This window comes from Neomonachus schauinslandi, chromosome 1, assembly GCF_002201575.2.
Source record: "Neomonachus schauinslandi chromosome 1, ASM220157v2, whole genome shotgun sequence".
NCBI lineage: Eukaryota > Metazoa > Chordata > Mammalia > Carnivora > Phocidae > Neomonachus > Neomonachus schauinslandi.
Window position 1 is genome coordinate 192,565,227 of NC_058403.1, and position 21,655 is coordinate 192,586,881.

Genomic DNA, 21,655 nt, shown 5'->3' on the forward strand with positions numbered 1-21,655 from the left:
CTCACACTATAATGGTGTAGAGAACTGAAAAGAAGCTGGACACAAAAGCAAACAGGCAATACAACTGCAAATTTGAAAAAGAAAAACACATAAGTACATGCATAGAGATGCCAATTTAAAAAACTGGAAGGAAGGAAACACAAGAACACAAGTCTGACTTTCAGATAATTTTTTTTTCTGTTTGATACTTTTCAGTACATTCCTAAAGTTCCACCAAAGGGGTGTTCATTTTATAAACAGAAAATAGTAATTATGGTGGGCTTTTGGGGGGGCTGTTGCATTTTAATTTCAGGTTCTGAGGTTTGAGATGTGAATGGCTACCATGTCTGTAAAGAATATCACTTGCTTTGGGGCCTCTGAATGGCACAGTCAGTTAAGCACCTGACTCTTGGTTTCGGCTCAGGTCATGATCTCGGGGCCCTGATCTCAGGATCTTGGGTTTGAACCCTGCATGGGGCTCTGCACTCAACTGGGAGTCTGCTTGAGATTCTCTCTCCCTCTCCCTCTGCCCCTCCCATTCATGTTCCCACTCTCTCTCTCTAAAAAATAAAACAAATGATTCCTTAAAAAAAAAAAAAATAGCACTTGCTTCAAGGTAGAGATATAAGGACACACAGGTATCACCATGAAGCTCCCAGGGCTGGCTGTCAGAGCAGTATTTCTGTAGCAAAAAAAAATTTTTTTTTTTTTTCTTCTAAGACATTTCAGAGTTACCACCAAAAAGTCTCAACTTATTTGATTAATAATCAAAGCGGCAGTATGAAGCTGCCATTCACTGAGCACTGCTTATGTACTAAGTAGCTCAAAATCATAACTTTGTTTGATCTTCACACGGCCTGTGTGTTTTCCCCATTAACAGATGAGGAAATTGAGGCTTGCAGGGTGGTTTACTGAAGGTCAAAGCTCAGTAAGTGACCAAGGCAGCCACTGAACCTAAGCCAAATTCATGCTCTTATCATGTTCATGTTACCAGAACAGCTGAGTCATCTCTGATCTTGGGGAGCTGGAGTCATCAATGCCAGTCCTCTGAAGGTGCCTCTGTGTCTCTGGGCAACACGGAGCAGAAACCAGAGGCACTTACCCGCATGGCTTCAGACTTTTTGTGAAACATCTCTTCCATGTTCTTTGCCAGCTTTTTCACCAGTTGGAGGCCATCAATTTCTTCTATGGCAACGTCTTTCTCATACTCTTTGTATTTCTGTAAGGAAGGAGGGCAACAGGAAAGGCATAAAACACCATACCCATGATTTCGGAGCACATCTACTTACAAGGAATAGATAGGACTGCCTCTGTTGGATTTGAAGATACTGGACTGTATTTCAAAATTACTAAACCAGCTAAGGAGAAATGTGAAAATTGGCTCTGGCTCTCTTAGAAACCGAACTAGCACCCAGGAAAGGGAAAAAAAAAAAAAAAAAAAAACCTAAAGCAATCAAACTCTTTATCACCCATCCTCTTCAGTTCTTGAAATCAACATTCTACACTTCCAACTTGACCACACTCAGGCGTTCTTCTGGAGGACTGCCCCAGATTCATTAGCTATCCCACGGCCAATGCCACTAGAAACGGACTATTCCAAATGTGTCATAAAATAAAAATGAAGAAATTTAACTCTTGTGTGGTTTTTTTCCCCTAAACATCACTAACTTAATTTTTTCATGACCAATGACTGGGGACTTAGGGAAAAATAGTTTCAAGGCTATCACTGTAATGTATAATTATAGCAGGAGCAGGCAATCTATAATCCTTGGGCCAAATCCAATCCATCACCTATTTTTATAAATAAAGTTTTATTGGGACAAAACCACACCCATTTGTTTATATATTCAATCAAGTTTAGTAGTCACAACAGAGACCAGATGACCCATAAAGACTAAAATATTTACTTTTTATTCATAGAAAAAGTTTGCCAACTCCTAAACTGAAATGGAAATTGAAGAAAGTCATATGGCAGAGCATCTCATAAACATTTTATAATGACAGAATCCTTGCTATGGATTTTAGTATCTCAATTCAATCCACTAAATGTTCATTGAGGACCTCCTATGTACCCTCAATGAGCCCACAGAAAACAAAACGTACAGTAAATACAAAAACCATAAAAACAAATACTTTATGTATTTCATAATGGGTTTATCTGTTCATAAGAGACTGATTTTACCCATAATTTACTCAAATTCTCAAAGACAATTTTTCATTTAAAACCTATCACACCCTAGTGACTTATCTGTTTCATCAGCAGTTCTCAAAGTGACACAAGATCCGCTGAGGGTTCCCTGAGACCCTTTCAGGGGCCCACCAGCCCCTGAAAAGGTCCTCCTTTTCCCCAACAGCATATCTATGGGAAGCCAGATTTTCTTCACAGATTTCAAAAAATCACAACAGACTGAACACAGAAGCAGATATGAGGATCCACCTGTCTTCTCTTTCACCATTAAAAAGATTTGCAAAAAAAAAAAAATGTGCCACTCCTCTTTTCTTTGTTGCTTGTTTTGGGAAATACAGTTATTTCTCATAAAATACCTATTTCTGGTAACATGTAATGTGCTTTTATGCTTGAATTAGTTAACTTTTAAATGTCTCAGTTTTAATTTCTAATATGGCAAATATCAATAGATGCGACCCACATGAGCAGAAGCTCTTAGGGGTCCTCAGTATTTTGTAAGAGTGTAAAGGGGTCCTGAGACCCAAAAGTTTGGTTTAATTAAGATTTAATTTTGTTCCCATTGGAAAGAAATATTGTTTATTAGTAAATACCTCCCAAATGGAGTTTGAAATACTTTCAATGGCAACAGAAATCCCTTACAGGGGCGCCTGGGTGGCTCAGCCGTTAAGCGTCTGCCTTCAGCTCGGGTCATGATCCCAGAGTCCTGGGATCGAGCCCCGCACTGGGCTCCCTGCTCTGTGGGAAGCCTGCTTCTCCCTCTCCCACTCCCCCTGCTTGTGTTCCCTCTCTCTCTCTGTCAAATAAATAAATAAAATCTTTTAAAAAAAAAGAAATCCCTTACATTTATGTAGCTAATAAAAGGCCGGGGAACTGAAATTATTGGGGGCTTGATATTTACCCTTATTTGTTAGGAGAACCTGAACCACTTACTAACCCCTCACCCCAGCCTCCTACTTAGAAAAAACAAGGGGCTCCACATCTTATCTTGGCTCTAAAGACCTTGAGAGTCATTTTTGAAGTGGAAAATGTAATGGCTTTTTAATGGAAAGGTCATTTTTACAATAAAAATTTGTATTTTCTCCCCATTTCTCCTTCTTTACTTAAAAAAATGTAAACTGAGAAGAGGCTGTTTTTCCTTGCCCAAAGGAAGAGTGTGTGTGTGTGTGTGTGTGTGTGTCACCCAAGGCACTTCCCTTCCGAGTTCAGTTTCCAAGTCCATTGAGGCAATGATACTGGGTGTTTTAAAAAGAGAAGAGTAGAGTTTGAGGACAGAGGGAATGACCCTATGGGAATGAACATAAGAGAGAATCCTTCTGACCCCTGAGACCAAAATGAAATCCCTGGAGTCTGAGGGCATCTGACTACAGGTCTCAGAGCCCAGCCCTAGATACTGACAGAGCCGAAGTGAGAAGGGCAGGAAAGGGGCCCCCACACGGGGCATCGGGGCCTCTGACTGAAATGTCAGGCCTAAGGGCTTGGTATTTCTGAGAATTAAGGTGAGCCTAAGGAAATATACAAAATGCTATTCTAGACTGCCTGAGTCTGGACCAAGACAGACATCTGCTACATTACTCATAGGATGCTCTGAGCTGCTCCGCATTGTCCTATAACGAACTATGGGTTGTAAATGACACTCTTCTCCTTGCTCCCTGAGAACATCCATAAAAATCTGATGTGTTTGTCTTGAGAGTCTCTCTCTTGCATCTCACCTGGAAAACAATCCCTCCTTCTAGCTTTCCCCTCCTCCTCAACAAGCCTATACTGGTTCTCCAAGATGACGAGGCTGTGCCTTTCCTTTGAGCTCCAACACACTCTGTGCTCATTTCTCCTGGCCCTGGGGCTTGTGTGGCCTGGGGGACAGGGACACATTCTTGTGCTCACCCACCAGCCCACAGCAGACACTCACAATGAAGCAGACTTCTCTGAATGAAGCTTGTTGCAAAACAATTTCAATGTTACAGTATAAGGAGGATGCAAGTAGGGATGCAGCTACATTGTTCTGGGTCCTATAATGGTGACCTCTCCACCCCTTAAGAGGTTGACTGGATTGTCCTGAGATGTGGGGCTCCAGCCAAACCAACCGTGGCTCAAGCTAACAGCGTCCTCTGGTGTATGAATAAAACTTCAAGGACAATCACTGGAAGTGTTCCCTAAGTTCAAATTTAAGCCAATGCCTTTGGAGCCAAAAATCCTGGGGGTTCTCTGCTGACTGCCAGATGTGTTCCAAAAGCCAGCAGCTGAGGCCAGCCTATACCCAAGGCTGATTCACTATCAAAACTACAAAGTTCAAGAAGTAAAACAAAACAAAATTGCCAGTCTAATATTTACAGAGTCAATATAATAAATCTCTGTCTTAAGTAATTCTGTAATGAAAGGTGATCTAGAGCCGTAAGATAAAGAAAAATAAAATGCATTTCACAATTAGCCTTTACCTGAATCTTCTGGTTTTTAGATAGGACCCCATTATTCTGGTTATATCCATTCTTGCATGTGTTTTTCTCCCAAGAGACCTCTAGAAAGGATTCAATTTGTTTAACTTTAACCATCTCCCAAGTTTTCGGTAAGATCTTCCTGCATACTCTCTTCCTCTGAATCTGCTCTGTGAAAAAGAGCCAGTGACTTTATGGAGGGCTAGTCTCCCAGACCTACTTGTGTCTGGTGACCTAGCTAACCAATCTCAATGCAAAGCTCCTTGCCAAGCTAAGGACTCCAGATCTGGGACAAATGTAACCATTCACTGGTTCTATTCCTCTGCCAGACTAAGTCCTCTCCCCTCAGGACATGTGACAATGGGTCCTCCTTGCCTATGAGCCAAGTCTGTACTACTTTCTCCCCACCCTGGGGAAGTTATCCCATAAGCAAAAAAAATCTTGCTTTTCAAGATGTGTTAACGCCTGTTGGAATCGGGTCAAAAAGCTCAATGCCTTACTCTTACCAGGAAATGTTACACTTTGCTGGAATCAAGCCCTTAGTGGCTTGGGATGGTCATATACATCCAGAACTTTTAAAAATGTGCCTACTGTACAAAACCAAGCAATTTGACCTCCAGCAACCAGATAAAGGAAACTACAACAGTACAACAGAATTCCACAAAACCATCCCAAATTGTGTAAAAGAATGTAGGAAATGTGCACACACAGTATGTTACAATATGTTACAGATCGTAATCAGTAACTTTGTGTTTTAAATTACTAATCTGCCATATATACCCATACACACGAACACCCTGCTAGAAGGACATATGCCAAATGTTCACATCTGGCCGTATGATCACCAAGGATTCTTCTCTTTCTTCTCTTGCTTACCTGTATTTCCTAATTTTTACAATGAACATACTATTTTGGAAATTAGAAAATATAAAAGCTGTAGTTATGTGTGAATAGCATATGGGCACCTAATAAACAGATTTCTTTAGGGAAATGTGGTCCCAATTAGAATCTGTGTAATTAAGCAGCATGTCTTCATTAGCAGAGCCTAAGGAAGTCAGTAAAATGAGTCCTCTGTGTATCACGGGCTCAGCACAGGGCCGGAAGCTTTTCACATATTAATTTGTCTAATCCTCACAGCCACCCCGAGAGGTAGGTATTATCCCCAAATTGCAGATGGGCAACTGAGGCACTGAGAGGTTTTAGTCAGTCGTTGGAAGTCAAATGGCTAGAGTGAGTTTTAAACTTATTAAGGTATGACTTGTAATCGCTAGGTCTTTTGAACTCGGGGGCAGGGGGTAAGGGGCCGACAGTCCAAATATTTGCAAACTTGTTTCAGAGGGCCCACGTCACTGCCTTCATGACCCCCGTCTCGTTGCTCTTGTCGCCAACGGTGGCTTGGACTCGCCAAGAGAGTCAAATACCAAAAACCGGAGACATCACCTGTCCGACGAAGGCTACAGCTACTCACACAGCCACAGCACACCAGACATCGCAGCAGGGGACTCTGTCCCTCTGAGGGCCACTGAGGGGGTGAGCTTGGAGCCCAGCCTCAGAGGAGCAGACATAGCTCTTGAGAATAAGAACATCCGGAGAGAGAAGAGCAAGCCCACTCTGAAAGGAGTTCCTGGAGCCTTAATTGTAAATCACTCCCTGGCTATGTTTGGGCTACAGAACGTCTTTTGTTCTCCAAGGTACCAAGAAAGACCTGGAGGCAGCTCACCCCACACTCTTTTTCCTCCAGGATTTGCCACCACCACCACCCCTCCCACAGCTGTGTAGGCAGTGACACTTTATTTCCTATAGCTTCAAGGACTGCACTAGCAATTACATCTGCTTCGTAAAAAAGCAGCAGTCCTTCAACCAGGAAAAGGAGTTTGGAAAGTATCAGCAGGTCCCTGTAAACACACAAAGGAAGGCAGAGGAAAAGACAAACATCGAGGAGATACCATGCCACCTCATTAAAGATTCAGGCCAGTCGGGATTTGAATCCTATCTCCGGCACATGTCACTTCTATTCTGTGTCTCTGCTCCGCCAGGCAGGGTACTAGGCAAAAGCACGATGCTGTGGAGGGCAAAGTTGAAGAAAGCTGGCAGTCTGCTGGTCAGGAGTGTTCTGATGAGTAAACAGGCTAAGAAGATACAACGTCACAGTAAGTGCCCTGATGGGGTGGTCAAGGCAGTGACTCCCTGCTTGCAGAACCCTTAATGGATGACAAGGCTGGGAAGCGGGGAGACAAAACAGGCAGGAAGGCTGCCAGGCAGAGGGGGCAGCAGGGACAGAGGTCCAGGGACAAGAAGCTGCCTGGGGCTCAAGGAACTACCCCCTGCTCCACTTCATTGGCACATGGATGGCCAAGGTGGGGACTCTGCTGAAAGACGAGGCCAAAGAAGTAAGCAGGGCCAGGCCATCAACAGAGTGGGCTAGGATTAAGATTTTGGATCTTATCCTGATTTGGGTAGGTGGGCGGGGTGTGGAGGTGGGTGGGTTATGGAGATAGGCCACAGCCAGGGTCATGGAAGGGTTCAAGGGTGGGAGGGACTCAGTAATCCCATGTTTGCTTTTAAAAAACCTCAGTATGCAGAAAGGGTAGGAGGCAAGTAAAACTGGACAGAGAAAAGGAGCTGAGGGACCCAAGTGGTCAGGATGTGGGAGATGGCACAGTGGAGAGGTGACAAGAGTCAGAGGAATGGAAGGTGGGCTCCCTGGAAGACATCAAGAGGGCTGACAGCTGGACACAGCAGCTGTCTGGGTTGGCTGGTTGGCCATGTCACTTTAAGGAAATCACTGAACCTCCTGGGCCTCAGTGTCCTGAGTCATAGCACCAGGGATCATGAGGCCCCTCTTCCAGGGGCCTGGGGACTGGGGGTGGGGGAGGACATCTGTGAAAGCCCCCAGTGCAGTGCCTGCACGTAATGCCCGTTCCAAATCCTCACGCTCCTGTTTTCTGTCTTCCCCTCTTGGCACTTCTGCTACAGGATTCTAGTGAGTGCTCTATTTTCATACTAATGCCTTCCGGAACTGAAGCTCTTAATGTAAGAGACAAATTCCAACAGGTTGGCTGATGATATTGATACTCTTCCGCTGGCCACCCCCAGCCTCTGGGCTGCCCCCTGGGCTCGAGGCAGCAGCCAGAGAGAGACCTGAGCAACACAGCCCAGACCGGGGTGGAGGCAGAGTGCAGCCCTTCCCAAGAACAGCTCTCTGCGTTCATAACACAGAAGGAGGGCAAGCCTGGGACTTTTTATTCCCTCTGTCACAAGAGAACATCTGAAGCTTCCATTCCTTCTGTTAGCAGAATCAGCATTTGGCAAGAAATCTTGTGATGAGCCAAGAACATTTATCATTTGAGAAGGGAGACACAGAAATGCATTATTTCTGCAGCATCTATTTTGCCAGATCATTTCACACAAACACCAGGAAGAGAAAAGCACTACTTCACTGTCAGAACACTTAATGCCGTTCATACATTTGGATCATTTTTTTCCTACGTGATGACTGCATATCTAGAAGTTGAGTCACCTGGAACAGACCCCAAAGAGGGGGCTCTGGTCAGGAGACTTCTGACCAATCATAGTTAATTGGGATAAAAGCCAAACACAGGAGAGAGGCTCTGAGTACCTCTGCAGCTACACCATGAACAAAGTGCCTCCTGCCAAAGACGGATGCAGGGATTACTCTTAGCCAAAGAGCTGGTGCATCTGAACATGGTCTCTTGGCCAAATCTTCTTAGCAAAACCTGAAATTACATCTCTAGATTCAGCATCATTAAATCACTAGATGAAGACTGACAGAAGGTCCAGGGGAGGAGATGGCAAAGCAAGGACCTGCCCAAGTGAGAATCTGGGGAGCTTGCCTCAAAGCCCATGACTTGAGAGAAACTGTGAGAAACTGGCCTACTTCTCCATCCCTCCCCTAAGCCTCCAGCACTTACCTTGAAAACCCCTGACCCAGATCCCCCAATAAACCCTGTCACTGGGAAACCCTGGGGATAGGCTAAGCCCAGAATCCTGAAAGGTGGCTTGTTCACATAAGAGCTGAAGATACTTCATGTTCCTACTTTAAGGTTCAATTTTTTATCTTATTCTCATTCCTTCAAGCTCTGAAAGAGCCACAGTACAGAAGCCAAATTCATTAAACCAATCATTTAAATAAGGATCACACCAACACACACAAAAAAGGAACCTAAACTGAACTCACTGCTATTTTCATTCATTCAACAAATATTTAGAAATAGCCTACCATGTGCCAGGTGGGTGGAGGGAATAGGGGACTATTGACAAATGCATGTATTCCCTTGGGGTGTAAGGAAGCCAATTTTTGGTCCATTTTATTAAAAATAAGTAATAAGCAAGTTGGAACAGAGATGCCTGGATCATCTCAATCTAAACTTGAGCCCTGATATCCCAGTTAGCCATTCTGTGTAGGTCTCCTTCCAAGGTTACAGCTGTGTGCAGTGCAGGTAGATCATGTCTGCCACATGTGTGTCTTCTACTGAGTGCCTAACAGTCTATAAAGCACAGACATATACTTCTCCTTGAGAAGGGAGGGATGAGGACCAGGAGTTATGGGCAAATCAACAGTCCTGTAAACAATGAAAACTTGGCCAGGAATAGGAAGGACATCACAGTCACCAGGGAGGTAAAAGGTTTCAGGGAAGGATATAAAACAATGAATTTGCCAGGGGTCGAAGAAAAAGGGATGACTGTACAGCATGTATAATTCCCTGCATCCTGGGAGATGAAGTCTATGAAGTATGCTATTAATGTCCTGAGATAGTCATGAGCCACCACAAGGTGGCTGATAAACGGAGGCAGGACCTCCGTGACCAAGGCTTAATGGACAGTGGTAACAAGAGTAGGATGGGGAGAAGGGGAAGAAAGGGGTGGGGGGAAGTCCCTTTAGATGTATGTAAACTCATCAGATATCCCTCCAATGGGGAGGAAGTGATACAATTCCTGCTCTGTCTCCTCTATCTTATTCCTAGCAAAGGTGGCTAACCATGATGGGATGAGTGGGAAAGAATCTGCATGGATTTTGCTGGAATACTATTGATTTGGAACCTGGTAGCAGCATCCTGCTTGGCTTAGAATCCCTGGCTGGGGTTCAAGACACAGGAAGAGCAACAACATGCATCCCACTTGCTAGGCAGTTTGGCAATGTGCTATGACCACACAGACTTTTCAGCTAGTACACTAAGTTCAAGCATCACTACTCACTAGCTTTGTGACAAGTTGCTCAGCCTCCATCAGCCTCCTTTCCTTCATCAGCAAATGATATGACACCAGACCTCCTAGTGTGCTTGGGATGACCAAAGGGGGTCAAGCGTGTAAAGTACCCAGCAGAATGCTGGACACAGAGTAATGCACTCCAAAAAATGGTAATGGTATTAGCGGAGGTGGTAATAAATTCTGACATTTGTTCTATAACTTCTGAGAATGGTCATTCTCTTGCCTCAACAACAAGAAGATACTCTGAACATATGTTCACAGTCTAACCGATGAACTAGCCCTGAATGCTGCTCTGGGCAGTGGCATTTTTCAAGCACATTTCTAAGGCACTGAGGGGTCTTCAACAGTAACTCTTTGGGGAATGGCTCCCTGCTGGCAGGAACCGGATGCTAGATGTCTCTATTTACATAGAGGAAATGACAGTTTTTAGATATGGTACTAAAGGTGTTGCAATAAAAACTAATCATCTACAATTTTTGGATTCTCTCCTTATAGGCAGTGTCATTTTCTTATTATGACATGAATGTACTTAGTATTCCTCTCGACTCAATTATTGCATACAGAAGTGTCACTTCAAAATACAACACTTCAAAGCAATTATGTTTCCAAGTAAATATATTTCCAAATCCTTTAAGCTGATGTTAGGAATGCTTCTTCTTAACCATAACAAGGAACCTAACTGAATGCATGGAACTCTAGGTCACAGAAGAATATTTTTCTATTTAAAAATGGAAAGTGCCATTTTGTACAAATAATTCTGTTTCACACAGGTAATTCTAATCGAGTGTCTCCAAGGTCCAAAAACCATCCACGATTAATGCAGTGCTCTTCCAGATCTAGTTAGGTGGGGAAAATCCTTACAAAATACAGCTCTTCTCTGTCAAAGCCATCAGAACAAGAGACAATTTGCAGGGGAAGAAGAGACCCTGTTGAGCAAGGACAGAAGGAGGGAAGACAGGGCACCACATTACAACCCAAAGAACAAACACAGGGCGGCCAGGGAGCAGCTGGGCTCCAACCTCTGCAGGGCTGAGGCACGTGGAGGCCACTTGTGGGATCCGGATGATCACCTGTAAGCAGTTCTTGCTCTGTGGGGAGAAAAGCATGGATATGGACCACCACTGAAGACAGTAGAGTTTGCTCAGCATGTTACTAAGACCTTCCAGCTGGGGGATGGAGGTCATGGTCTGGTCTAAATGGCTTCTTCAGGTGCCTTCTGGTCCTCACCTTGAAGGAGCACTGCCACAAGAGTTACTGGGGTCCCCTGGCCCTCGTGGCCCTGGCGTCCTTGCTCCCAGCTCACTGTCTGGAGTGCCCTCCTAAATCACAGAGTTCGAAGGACACTCCTCTTCAGAGCAGGTGGCTCTGCAGTGGGTGGTCTCTGACAGATTTCTAGTACTTTCGGATTGTCAGGTCCCAAATTAAAAGATGGGTATCTCTCCTCTCCCTGTTTTACTGTCTATACTCTTTTTATTTTTTAACCTTGATAAGTCTCATAAGCTTTTACTGTTCAACACGTCAACTGGACAAATGCTACTGATAAATTTTAGCTCTGTGGAGATAAAACTGAGTGTGAATGCTGCATTCGATTCCTGTTTTATATGAGGGGAGTTCAGTCAGAGGCAAGCTACTAAACCAGCTGTTGATAGAACCATCCTTGCCCCAGCATGGTGGCATAACGCACTGCTTTGAAACAGGGAAATTCATCTGCCTACTGAACAAAATCAAATGATCTCAATGCTTCTAAAAAAAAAAAAATCCCATTCCTGGGTATTTTCTGGATTACTGCATGGGATCTGAGGCTCTGAAACGCACATTTTTATGCTGTACATACATCCTCACAACACTAAAAGCCAAAGTAATGACTAGAGGTCCACGTGTGTTAGAGAGGAACAATTCCATTGTGTGCATTTACGAGTGTATTTTAAATACGCCAGCAAATTTAAATACAGCCAAACTGCAAATAATAAAACATTACTTTACAAAGCCTAGACGACTTGAAATAGATTATTTCTCCAGCATACTCTTTTCAAACACATTTTTCTGATGTTCCAATTTAAAATAATTCATCCTTCCTGCTCCCCAAGGATCCGAAGGAATAGCAACAATGACAATAAAAATAATTTATTTTTAATAATAACAGCCAGCACTTATTGAGCACTTAACTTAAGGTCAAATAGATATTGAGGCACAGAGAGATTAGCCAAGTTACCAAGGTTATCGTACCAGTAAGTGGTTGTATTAGTTATGGGGACAGTAGTTACTATAATAAAAATTTCCCAAATCTCAGTGGTTTAACACAATAGACATTTAATCCTCATTCATGTAGCCACCCCATCCTTGTCTGCAGCTTTCCACATAGTGATTCAGGGACCCGGGATCCTGCCATCATGTGTCTCTGCTCTCCCCTCAGGCCTTGGAGTCTTCTGCATTCGGCCAACAGATGGGGAGAGAGGGTGAGGAGAAGATGCACCTGCTTCCTCACTCCTCAGCCTGGAAGCGACATGCAGCAGCTCTGCTCATATTCCACTGGCACTAACTAGCCACATGGCCCAACCCAATGGACCAGAGGGCGGGAAACAGAACCCGTGGCTGGGGCGCTATATCCAGACACTAAAGCAACAGCTGCAAGCTGTCTACACTGCTGTCACAGAGCCAGGATTCAAACCCAGGCAGCATGGCCTTGGAGTCTATATTCTCAACTACCACACTTCAGTTTAAAAGCTTGATAAACTGTAGGTAGATGAAACCTCCGATTAAAACTTGGCTGGGAACCACCTGCAAGATGGATAATTTAGAGCTGGCACAATCAAGTCAACAATCTACAGAAAGGATAATATGATCCAATCACTTGTATGTGTAATTACGGTCAGGCTCAGATGTTAAAGGCCAAGATACTGCAACACAGAAAGGAACACGTTATAAACAATTCTTAGACCTTCTGTCCGATTTCCTTAATCCCAGCTCAAATAAAACTGCTATTTGAGTAACATCAGTGACCTTCTCTAGCATACGATATTAGTTGCCCAGGCGCCACAAAAGTTAATTGGCTTAACTAAAGTCTCTTTAATTCTATATCCAGGATGTCCTGGAAATCGAAGGCAATCAATGAATGAGTCTGCAAGATCCGTAACAAGCTTAGAGCTAATACTATTTGCAGCTGCTCAAGTGGTTTCTGTACTTACAGAGCCAGAAGCTGGAATGAGGGTTAGGACCCTGCATCTGAATGAACCTTTAACTCCATCCACTCCAAACTGAACATAGAGGCGCTGGTTTATGGCACAGCTGGACCCTAGCTTTTCCTTGGGGAACGTGGAGAACCGTGGTGGGATCATGCCCAATAGTTATGAACCTGCCCTCCATCCTACTGAAAGGAAGAGCTGCAAACTCAGTCTCCCTTGTACAAAGGTTGGGGAGAGTCTGTTCCTGACTGCTGACATCAGAGGCTAAGAGAAAATGGTCCCACAGAATCGGCAACCTCCATGCAAACATCCCCTTGCCTCATCTGTGCCCACAGGAGCTGCAGGAATTTCCAGCAGGTGACGCCCCCATTTTATCCACTATAAACAGTGTCAAAAAATGAAGTTGTTACAGCAGAGCCGCCCTGATGCTGAGATGTAAAACAGAATCAGAGCCTTCTAGGAGTTCAGCTGTCCCTCACTTCAGAATCCAGGGATTTTCTGACATACTTCACCAAGCCCAGCACAGAGCACTTCTCCCCAGGATCTTTAAGCTCACAATGTTAGAATCTGACAGGAACTTAGAAACAATCCATTTCAGAAGCCACCAACTCAAACGCTTCCAGAGGCTAGACAGGTCGTACCAGGTGAGGGAATGAAGCCAGGCTGGAGCCTTTGGCAAAGAGCAGAGCTTCTGTCCCATCCTTAACTGGCCGTTACTTTTCCGCTGCTGCTGATCTTTGTGGGGTGAGGGGCACCCTGTGAGTACCCAATCTTCCATTTGTTAAGAAGTGCCAGCAAGCTATGTTTTCGTGTGAAATCTGCCACTGAGTCTGTTTCTTTGAACACTCTGGGACCCAGACACAAACTGTGTCTAAACATCTTCCTCATACATCTTCACATGAGGAGACTGAGACAGAATAACAAGGGTCCCCATCTCCCACATTTGCAGCTGAGATGTGCTGGAGGGTGCGGACGGTTTCCTGGCATCTACCACTAACTCCTGAAGCCGGCACTGCTACGATCTTTACTGTCATATGAATGGGAGGCACCAAGAGGGCAGCGCCAGCCCAGGCCAGTAAGGGACAGATGTCCACCTCCTGCCTTCCCAGCGTCCCAGCCAGTGGGGACAGAGCCAAGGTCCTCCTCACCATTTGGGTCACCTGAGGCTGACTTCCCTGAGAAACCCCCCACTTACAGTCAGAAGCACTGGATTCCTCGGGCATTCGGGGTTGCTAGGCATGGAAATAAGGCCCTGAAACTGAGGAATCTAGACAGGCGGAGAGAAGCCCACACATTACTCCCAAAATAGGGTTTTTTCTGTGTGGTTTGAAGAATCGTAGAGTCCTAGGGAATGTTAACTAAGGTTTCCGTCTCTCTCTCTCTCTCTCTCTATCACACACACACACACACACACACACACACACAATCACTATGCTACCAATATTTTTTCTCCTAAGATGTATTTAGGAAACTATAAGGAAATTAACCAACATATCCACCTTATTCTTATCATCATGCTATGATGTGCCTTTAAGATGGGGATTTGGGGGAGTGGCTGCTCTGGCATCTGGTGAATCCCACTGACCCTTTCTCAGAATGATACATTTTTTTTTAAGATTTTTATTTATTTAATTGAGAGAGACAGAGAGAGAGAGAAAGCGGGGGGAGGAAGGGGCAGAGGGAGAGGGAGCAGCAGGTTCCCCGATGAGCAGGGAGCCCGACGTGGGGCTTGATCCCAGGACCCTGGGACCATGACCTGAGCCGAAGGCAGACGCTTAACCAACTGAGCCACTCAGGCGTCCCGGAATGATACTTTTCAATGAAAAAAAAAGAAAACACACAGGAGGGAAACCAACTATACTGAAATTCAGTTTTCAATATGTTTACAACATAAATTTGCGATGCGGTAATGTCGGTGTTTCTTCATGGGTGCACTGAATGACAACATCTAGTACTGAGTGTGTAAACACCATACCCCCGGTGCCAAGGATTGAGTGCCAACAGCAAGGAGCTATCCGCATCGACTACGGTACGATATGGAAATATCTGTGATTTCTGCCAGCGACAAAGTCACAGGCACCCCTATGACTTGTTACCTACGTTTCTAAGATAAAGGCGTACATTTCGGTTAGAGGTTAGTGAGAATAAAAGATGTCTCTTTTTCCCACCTAAGTTCAGAATCCCCTGCACTCTCTCCAAGGCATGGACATGGTTTAGCACCCCCACACACTCCCCAAGAACAGCAAGAGGTCCCAGAAAAAGTCAGCTGAGGTAGGAACAGTGAAGGGCATCTACCTGTTGGCTGCTAGTCTCTGTCATATGGACCGTCTGGTCATTAGCACACATTCATTACCCAATGTACGATTTCTCTATATTAAACACATACATCAAATTGTGGACATTTCCTGCAGTAATTAATTCTCCCAGATGGCTCTGCTGTCTAGGTAAGTGAAGATTATAGTTTATGAGTTTCTCTGGGTGCTCTGTCAATACATGATAATTTCTCAAATGGATCAGGGAAGAGTAAACACTAAATTGGAAACAATATTTATCTCAGGCCATGGTGTTAGAGCAGAATTGATGGGCACGATCATTTTCTTTCCTACATACTACTGGGTTATTGGAATTCTTCACAAAGACCATACATTCATGTATTATTTGTGTGATTGAAAATATATAAAGTGTCAAGTTCAAAGAAATTTAGTAATCACTGTATAAAAGTATAATAAATGCCTCATAACATGCAAAGAGAAATATGACTAACTCAGAAGGTTACACTCGAGACATGAATTAAACAACCCACTGAACAAACCCAGACTTTCTCCACAGCTACTAGATGCCCATGTCAAAAAATATTTCACCCATTGTCTGCTATCATAGAAATCTGCTCATAAAGTAATGCTAAGTGAAGTGCGTTATTGTTTATAACTAAAGCCATGCCAAAACCCAAAGCAAAACAGAGTGGGCAGGGCCACAACAAAATTCTTAGACCTGGCTGGGGTATGGTGGCAGAACTGGGGTACAATTTTTCCAGTTTTCTAAATTTGTTATATGATGCTGCTTTTCAAATAGGAAGAAGCAAAGTCTGAGGTGGTGAAAAATAGAAAGCTAAGGGTGGATTCAAGGCCAGAGAGCCCAAGTCCTGACCTCCCCCAATCACTCTCCTAAGGTAAAATGCGAATTTTTCTTATTATAAAAGCAAAATGTTCTCACTGTAGGAAGAACTATCAGAAGGTAGATACAAGCAAACAGAAAACAAAAACAAAAAGAAAACCCTTAATCCCACTTCCCCAAAATACCATGGTTTACCCTGTGGTTTATATCCTCACAGATTTTTTTAATGTATAAATTATAACTGTTTCTTTCTAATCAAAGTGAGATCATTCTGTAGATGACAACAGGATGTATTTTCTAATTATTCCTCCAGGAAGCTCAAGTACAAAATTGTTCATCCTTGGAACCACCATAATAAAGAAGGGGAGTGTTCAAGGGTCTCACTGGATTACACTGGGACCCTTGGGGTGGATGTGGTCAAAAAATAATAAAACACGGGCCTCTCACAAAAGAGGAGAGTTTCAGTTAGAGCAGGAACAGTGGTTCTCAACTGGAGGCCATTTTGTCCCCCAGGAACATCTAGTAGTGTCTGGAGACACTTTGGGTTTTCACAACCGAAAGGAGGTTGTGGGAGGAAGCTGCTCCTGGCATCCAGTGGGTACAGACTAGCTATGCTGCTAAACATCCTACAAAGCGCAGGATAGTCCCCACAACAAAGAATTATCCAGACAAATATGTCCCTGTGCAGATGTTGCTAAGGCTTGGGTTAGAGAATTGTTTTCAACACTGAATGCATAGAACACAAATCCTAATGACCACCAAGCCCAATCTTCCTCCAAAAGCTGAACTTCTGTCCAATACATCTGGACAAGGGGCCCCCGGACCCTTCCAAGGAGCCTCCTGCTGCCTCGCTCTAGGGTAGTGCTGAGCAACGGAAAACATACTCAACTTGAACTCTCTCTGCCTCTCTGTACTGCTGCCCTTAGAACCCAGTTGTGCCAACTGGTCCTACAAACCAAGTCTCATCCTGCCTTGCCATATGCTAAGAGAGCTGGGGAGGCCATACGGCACAGGGGTAGGACCACGGGCTGCCAGGATGGGAATCAGAACTCCACCACGTCCTCTCCACTTCCTCCCCATGGGCCCTTGGAGAAGATGTCACGGCTGTCCCCCGCTTCAGTCTCATCTGAAAAGTGGGGGTTAATAATAGCAATGACCTCTTGGGGTTGTTATGACCATGACAGGGGTTTCTTTATATACAGTGTGTAAAGCAGTGCTTGGCACCATCTGCTGCCTATGTCATCTGTTTTTTCAGGGTAAATACACTCCCCAAGATCCCTCAGGGAACAATGGATTCTAGACTCCTCTTGCCACCCTGTTTGTCCCTGTTCCTCCTCAAACTTGCAGTCTACATCTTCTGACTATACCTCTTGGGGCTGGTATGACTGCTGTAGGGCCCAGTGCAGCACTGTCTTCTCTGTTCTACCCCGTCAGCACCTTACGGCCCCTGGGACAGGACTAGCTCTGGGGCAGCTGCTGGTCTCACCACATGTTATGGCCCCGTGTGGGCACAGGGCAGGCCCACCAGAAAACAGGTAAGCTATTAGGTCAAGGCTTCTTGGAGGGAACTGCCCTCAGACAGGCTCTTAGGATGAGGACCATGAACGGTGTAAAAAAAGACCAGGAGTGCCTGGATTCCTGGAGTAGAGAACCCGAAGTCACTGATGAGGCTGACAGCAGATGAGCTGACTTTTCACCCCAAGTCAACCACCTACTCAATCATGCTAGCAGCTAACAACAGCTGAGGATGTCCTCTGAGCTAGGCCTCCTGAGGGTCCAGGAGCCAAGACCCTGGGTGTGGGACATCCTAATGTGAAGCCTCAGAAGAGCCACCAAATTGCACAGACTCAGGAACACATTTCATAGCAAGCACAGTTGCACATATGTGAACACACTCTGCCACGAAAACCAGGGTTTTGAAGATGGCCCCCAATAAGAAATTTCATGCAGGTAATTCTTTAGTAGAATGAGGACTTCTGAATCAATTTCTTCATAGGAAACAAGCCAACAAAGCAGCATCCATTAGGAAATCAAGTATCATTAGAAGAAAACCAACGCTTTCAACCAGATCGTGACATTGTCAGGAAAGACTATTGAATGAAGTCAACTACTCATTGTCTTAAACATTTAGGAAATACTATGTGCCAGATACTGTGCTAAATGGTGGGACTACTCTAAAGAGCAGAAGCAATATACTCTCCCTCCCTCACAGAGCTAAGAGTCTACTGGGAAGATATTAATCAGATAAAAACATAGAGCACATGTGTCATTATAAACTGCAACAACCAGCATCCAACAAGGGAGACCCAAATGAGACTGAGAGAAAAGGCTTCTCTGAAGAACTACTGTTAGAATGGAGAGCTAAGGAATGAGTTGAGAGGAAATAGGAACTAAAGAGGCAAGCAAAGAGAATGGCATGTGCCCACATCCTAAGCTAGGGGGACCATGAACAAAGACAGCACTGGGAATGAATGAGCTCACTCACAGTAACAGAAGGCAGGAGGCAAAGGAGAGGAGAGCAAGAGAGGGATCCCAGGACCAAGCCCAAGCAAATGCCTCTATGTGCAACTGGATGAGGAGGAAGACGAGGGAAATGGATGAAGGAAGAGAGGACAGACAGGATAGGATGAGGTCACGGAGATCAGCCAGAAAAGGCCATCCACCCTGATACTCACTGGTACATGGACATAATTTCCTCATAGCTCATTAGACTTTATGAAAGGCAGTTTCATTTTAAGCATTTGCAATTATTAGAAGGTCCTGGTGTGTGGGAGAATATGTATGTGGATGAAGAGTGCATGCTCAGCTGGAGTGATGCTCTTGGGGAACAGCCCGGAAAAACTAAACTCAAAATGGAGAATTAGAAGATCTACCAAGTGCTATTTCCATTCTGTACTCGAGGCTCTTCAGCATTTTCTCCATGGAAGTTGAGCAATGTTTTGAGAAGCACATTCTGCTGAAAACGCCACCTTCCCAACATTGGAGAGACATGGTGGCGAATCCTCTCCACAAGCAAAAGTTGTTTTTAAAACAGACTCCTAGAACCATGCCAACCACTTCCATATCTCCATTCCTTAGCTCTCGTATGGAGATTTAACTTTCTGGGGGCCGTTCATCAATTTTACTGCACCTGGGAGATGTTGGAACTGTTCTTGGCAGAGAAATTATAAGGCTAGAAGCCTTGACTGAAAGATTTTACCAGTGAGAGGAGAATGTGCTGTTCAAGTAGAGAGGTTTGGTATAAAACTGACTAGAACACTAAGGGCTTTCAGGAAATCTGAGCTTGTGCAGTCAGATGCCAATGCTAACCTGTACATGATAGATCAGGAATCAAAACAGTGACAGTGTAAGACAAGAACTGCTGAAGTTGTGTGCAGATTTGTTCCAAGGCTTCTGCAGTTCAAGTTTAGGAAACTATTTTCTTCTCTTCCCTTAAATTACATATTCTGTAATGTACATCAAATCTACAAAAGTAATCTTAAACAATGGTCAGGTGGGAGACATATGTCTGCTTGAGTCAAATGACTCATTTTTTCCAAACATGGTTTGATCCAAGGGATACAGTTCCACGGGAATCAATCTTCTCTTCCCTTCTCCCCAAAACCTGGAATGTAAGTGTCTGTGGGTGTCCATCTGTGTACATATGCATGCTGCATTTCACGGGGTAAAGAGGGATACATTTTGGGAACAAAGAAAACTAGAACAAGTAAACGAAGTTAGGATTATTTCAATTGGTACAATGACCAAGTTTTGTTTGCAAATCCTTAGCTAGTATATGCAGTACCTTTGCAATTCTAATATAACAGTCTCAGGGGATGCCTGAAACCAAACCACAGATAGTATCAGACTATATATACTATATACCATGTTTTTTTCCCTATACATACATACACACCTATGATAAACTTTAATGTATAAGTTAGGCATAGTAAAAAATAACAAAATAATAACAGAATAATTATAACATACTGTAACAAAAGTTATGTGAGTGTGGTCTCTCTGAAAATATCGTCTTGTGCTGCACTCGCCCTTCTTGTGATGATGTGAGATAAAATGCCTACATGATGAGATGCAGTGAGGGGAATGACGTAGGCATCGTGACATAGCGTTAGGCTACTACTGACATTCTGACAAAATGTCAGAAGGAGGAGTAACTCCTCCCGAACTGTGGTTGACCAGGGGTAATTGAAACCACAGAAAGTGAAGCTGTGGGGGGGGGGGGGGGGGGGGCCCACTATAATATGTAGTAATTTCCTATAAAAATTATTGTATCTGTATAATGTCTGCATCGATTATTAGATCTGTAATTATAATCTGTATATTTTTAAAATATGTCTTCTTTTCCCTTTTCCTATCTCTGAACATAAATAATTACAACTTACTTTAAAGAGACCAATTAACCCATTGGACCATCAAAAATAAGAACTGGTAACAATAACGAGATTGGTAACACTGGTACCCAGTAAGCAGCATAGTCAAAAGCCAAATATGCAATCAGAGGTGCATTTCTTCCATTAACAGAACGAAGGGGAAAGAGGCATGAATAAAGAATAATGGTAGGGGATTGGAATGAAGTCAGGGGCTGGTGCACACAGTCACTTTTGTCTAACAACCTCCAAACAACCTCCACCCCCTCTCTGTCTGCAGCACAGCCTATATCCTGAAGGCAAAGAAGCTATAGATCATCAGAAAATCAATAATCCTTTGTGAATTAATGAGTCAAGCAATCCAACCCAACATTCTGTGGAAGGGTCAGAGACAGGAAGGCACACAAGGGCCGTTTCAGAGAATGGGCCACGTGGCACAGATTGCCGGTGGCATCTCCTATATCAAGTCCATCACCTGGCGACAGGGCATCACATCCTATAAAACCTCCATCAGGTAAACTGCCATGTTCTACTGTCAACAGGCAAGATGGGTCTCAGGACGCTCCTCTGAAACCCACAGAAATGCTTTCATGGAATTCAGGTGAAGTGCAGGGAGAAAGGAACAAAAATCTAATACAAAGCCCTTAGTAAAAGAACTTCCTCTGTTAAAAATATGATTTAAGTTCCTGGTTCCAAATTATTCTCAGTAAGTTTTAAACTAACTCCTTTGATAGAGGGGAAATCCTCTGAATTACTAAAAGAGAAAAAAAAAATGTATCTGGAGCATACAGAGACGAATGCTGAGAGAGAGAGAGAGAGTCCAGCATCCTTTTTATAGGATCTACACCACTCCATGCTCATCAGCCATAAGATTTTCACTGTGGGGAAATCTTCCCTGGGTAAAAACCAGCAACAAAACACTTACAGGTTTCAATTACCAAATATTTATCTTCCAAATAAATCTTGTATCTTCTAACCCTTACAAAAAATCAATTTGTTAATTCACTTCTATTTCATTGTATAATGTCTCCTTTGTTAATCCTCTTTCCCTGGGGGACTCTTTTCAAATCTTGTCACTTATCCTTTACTGAAAAAGTTCTCTTTTCTGAATTCAAGGTGAATTGTACTTAATAAATGAGCCCTGAATTTATCTGCCTTTTCTTGCAT

The 21,655-nt window shown here is 43.8% G+C and overlaps 1 protein-coding gene across 1 annotated transcript in view; it reads right to left on the bottom strand.

Annotated features, from left to right (window-relative positions):
* Positions 1 to 21,655, bottom strand: part of CACNA2D3 (calcium voltage-gated channel auxiliary subunit alpha2delta 3) — an 856,949-nt gene that overhangs the window by 688,215 nt on the left and 147,079 nt on the right. The window contains exon 3 of the mRNA XM_021694907.1: positions 1,082 to 1,198. Within this exon, the coding sequence (XP_021550582.1) occupies positions 1,082 to 1,198 (117 nt within the window). The remainder of the gene's footprint in view (positions 1 to 1,081; positions 1,199 to 21,655) is intronic.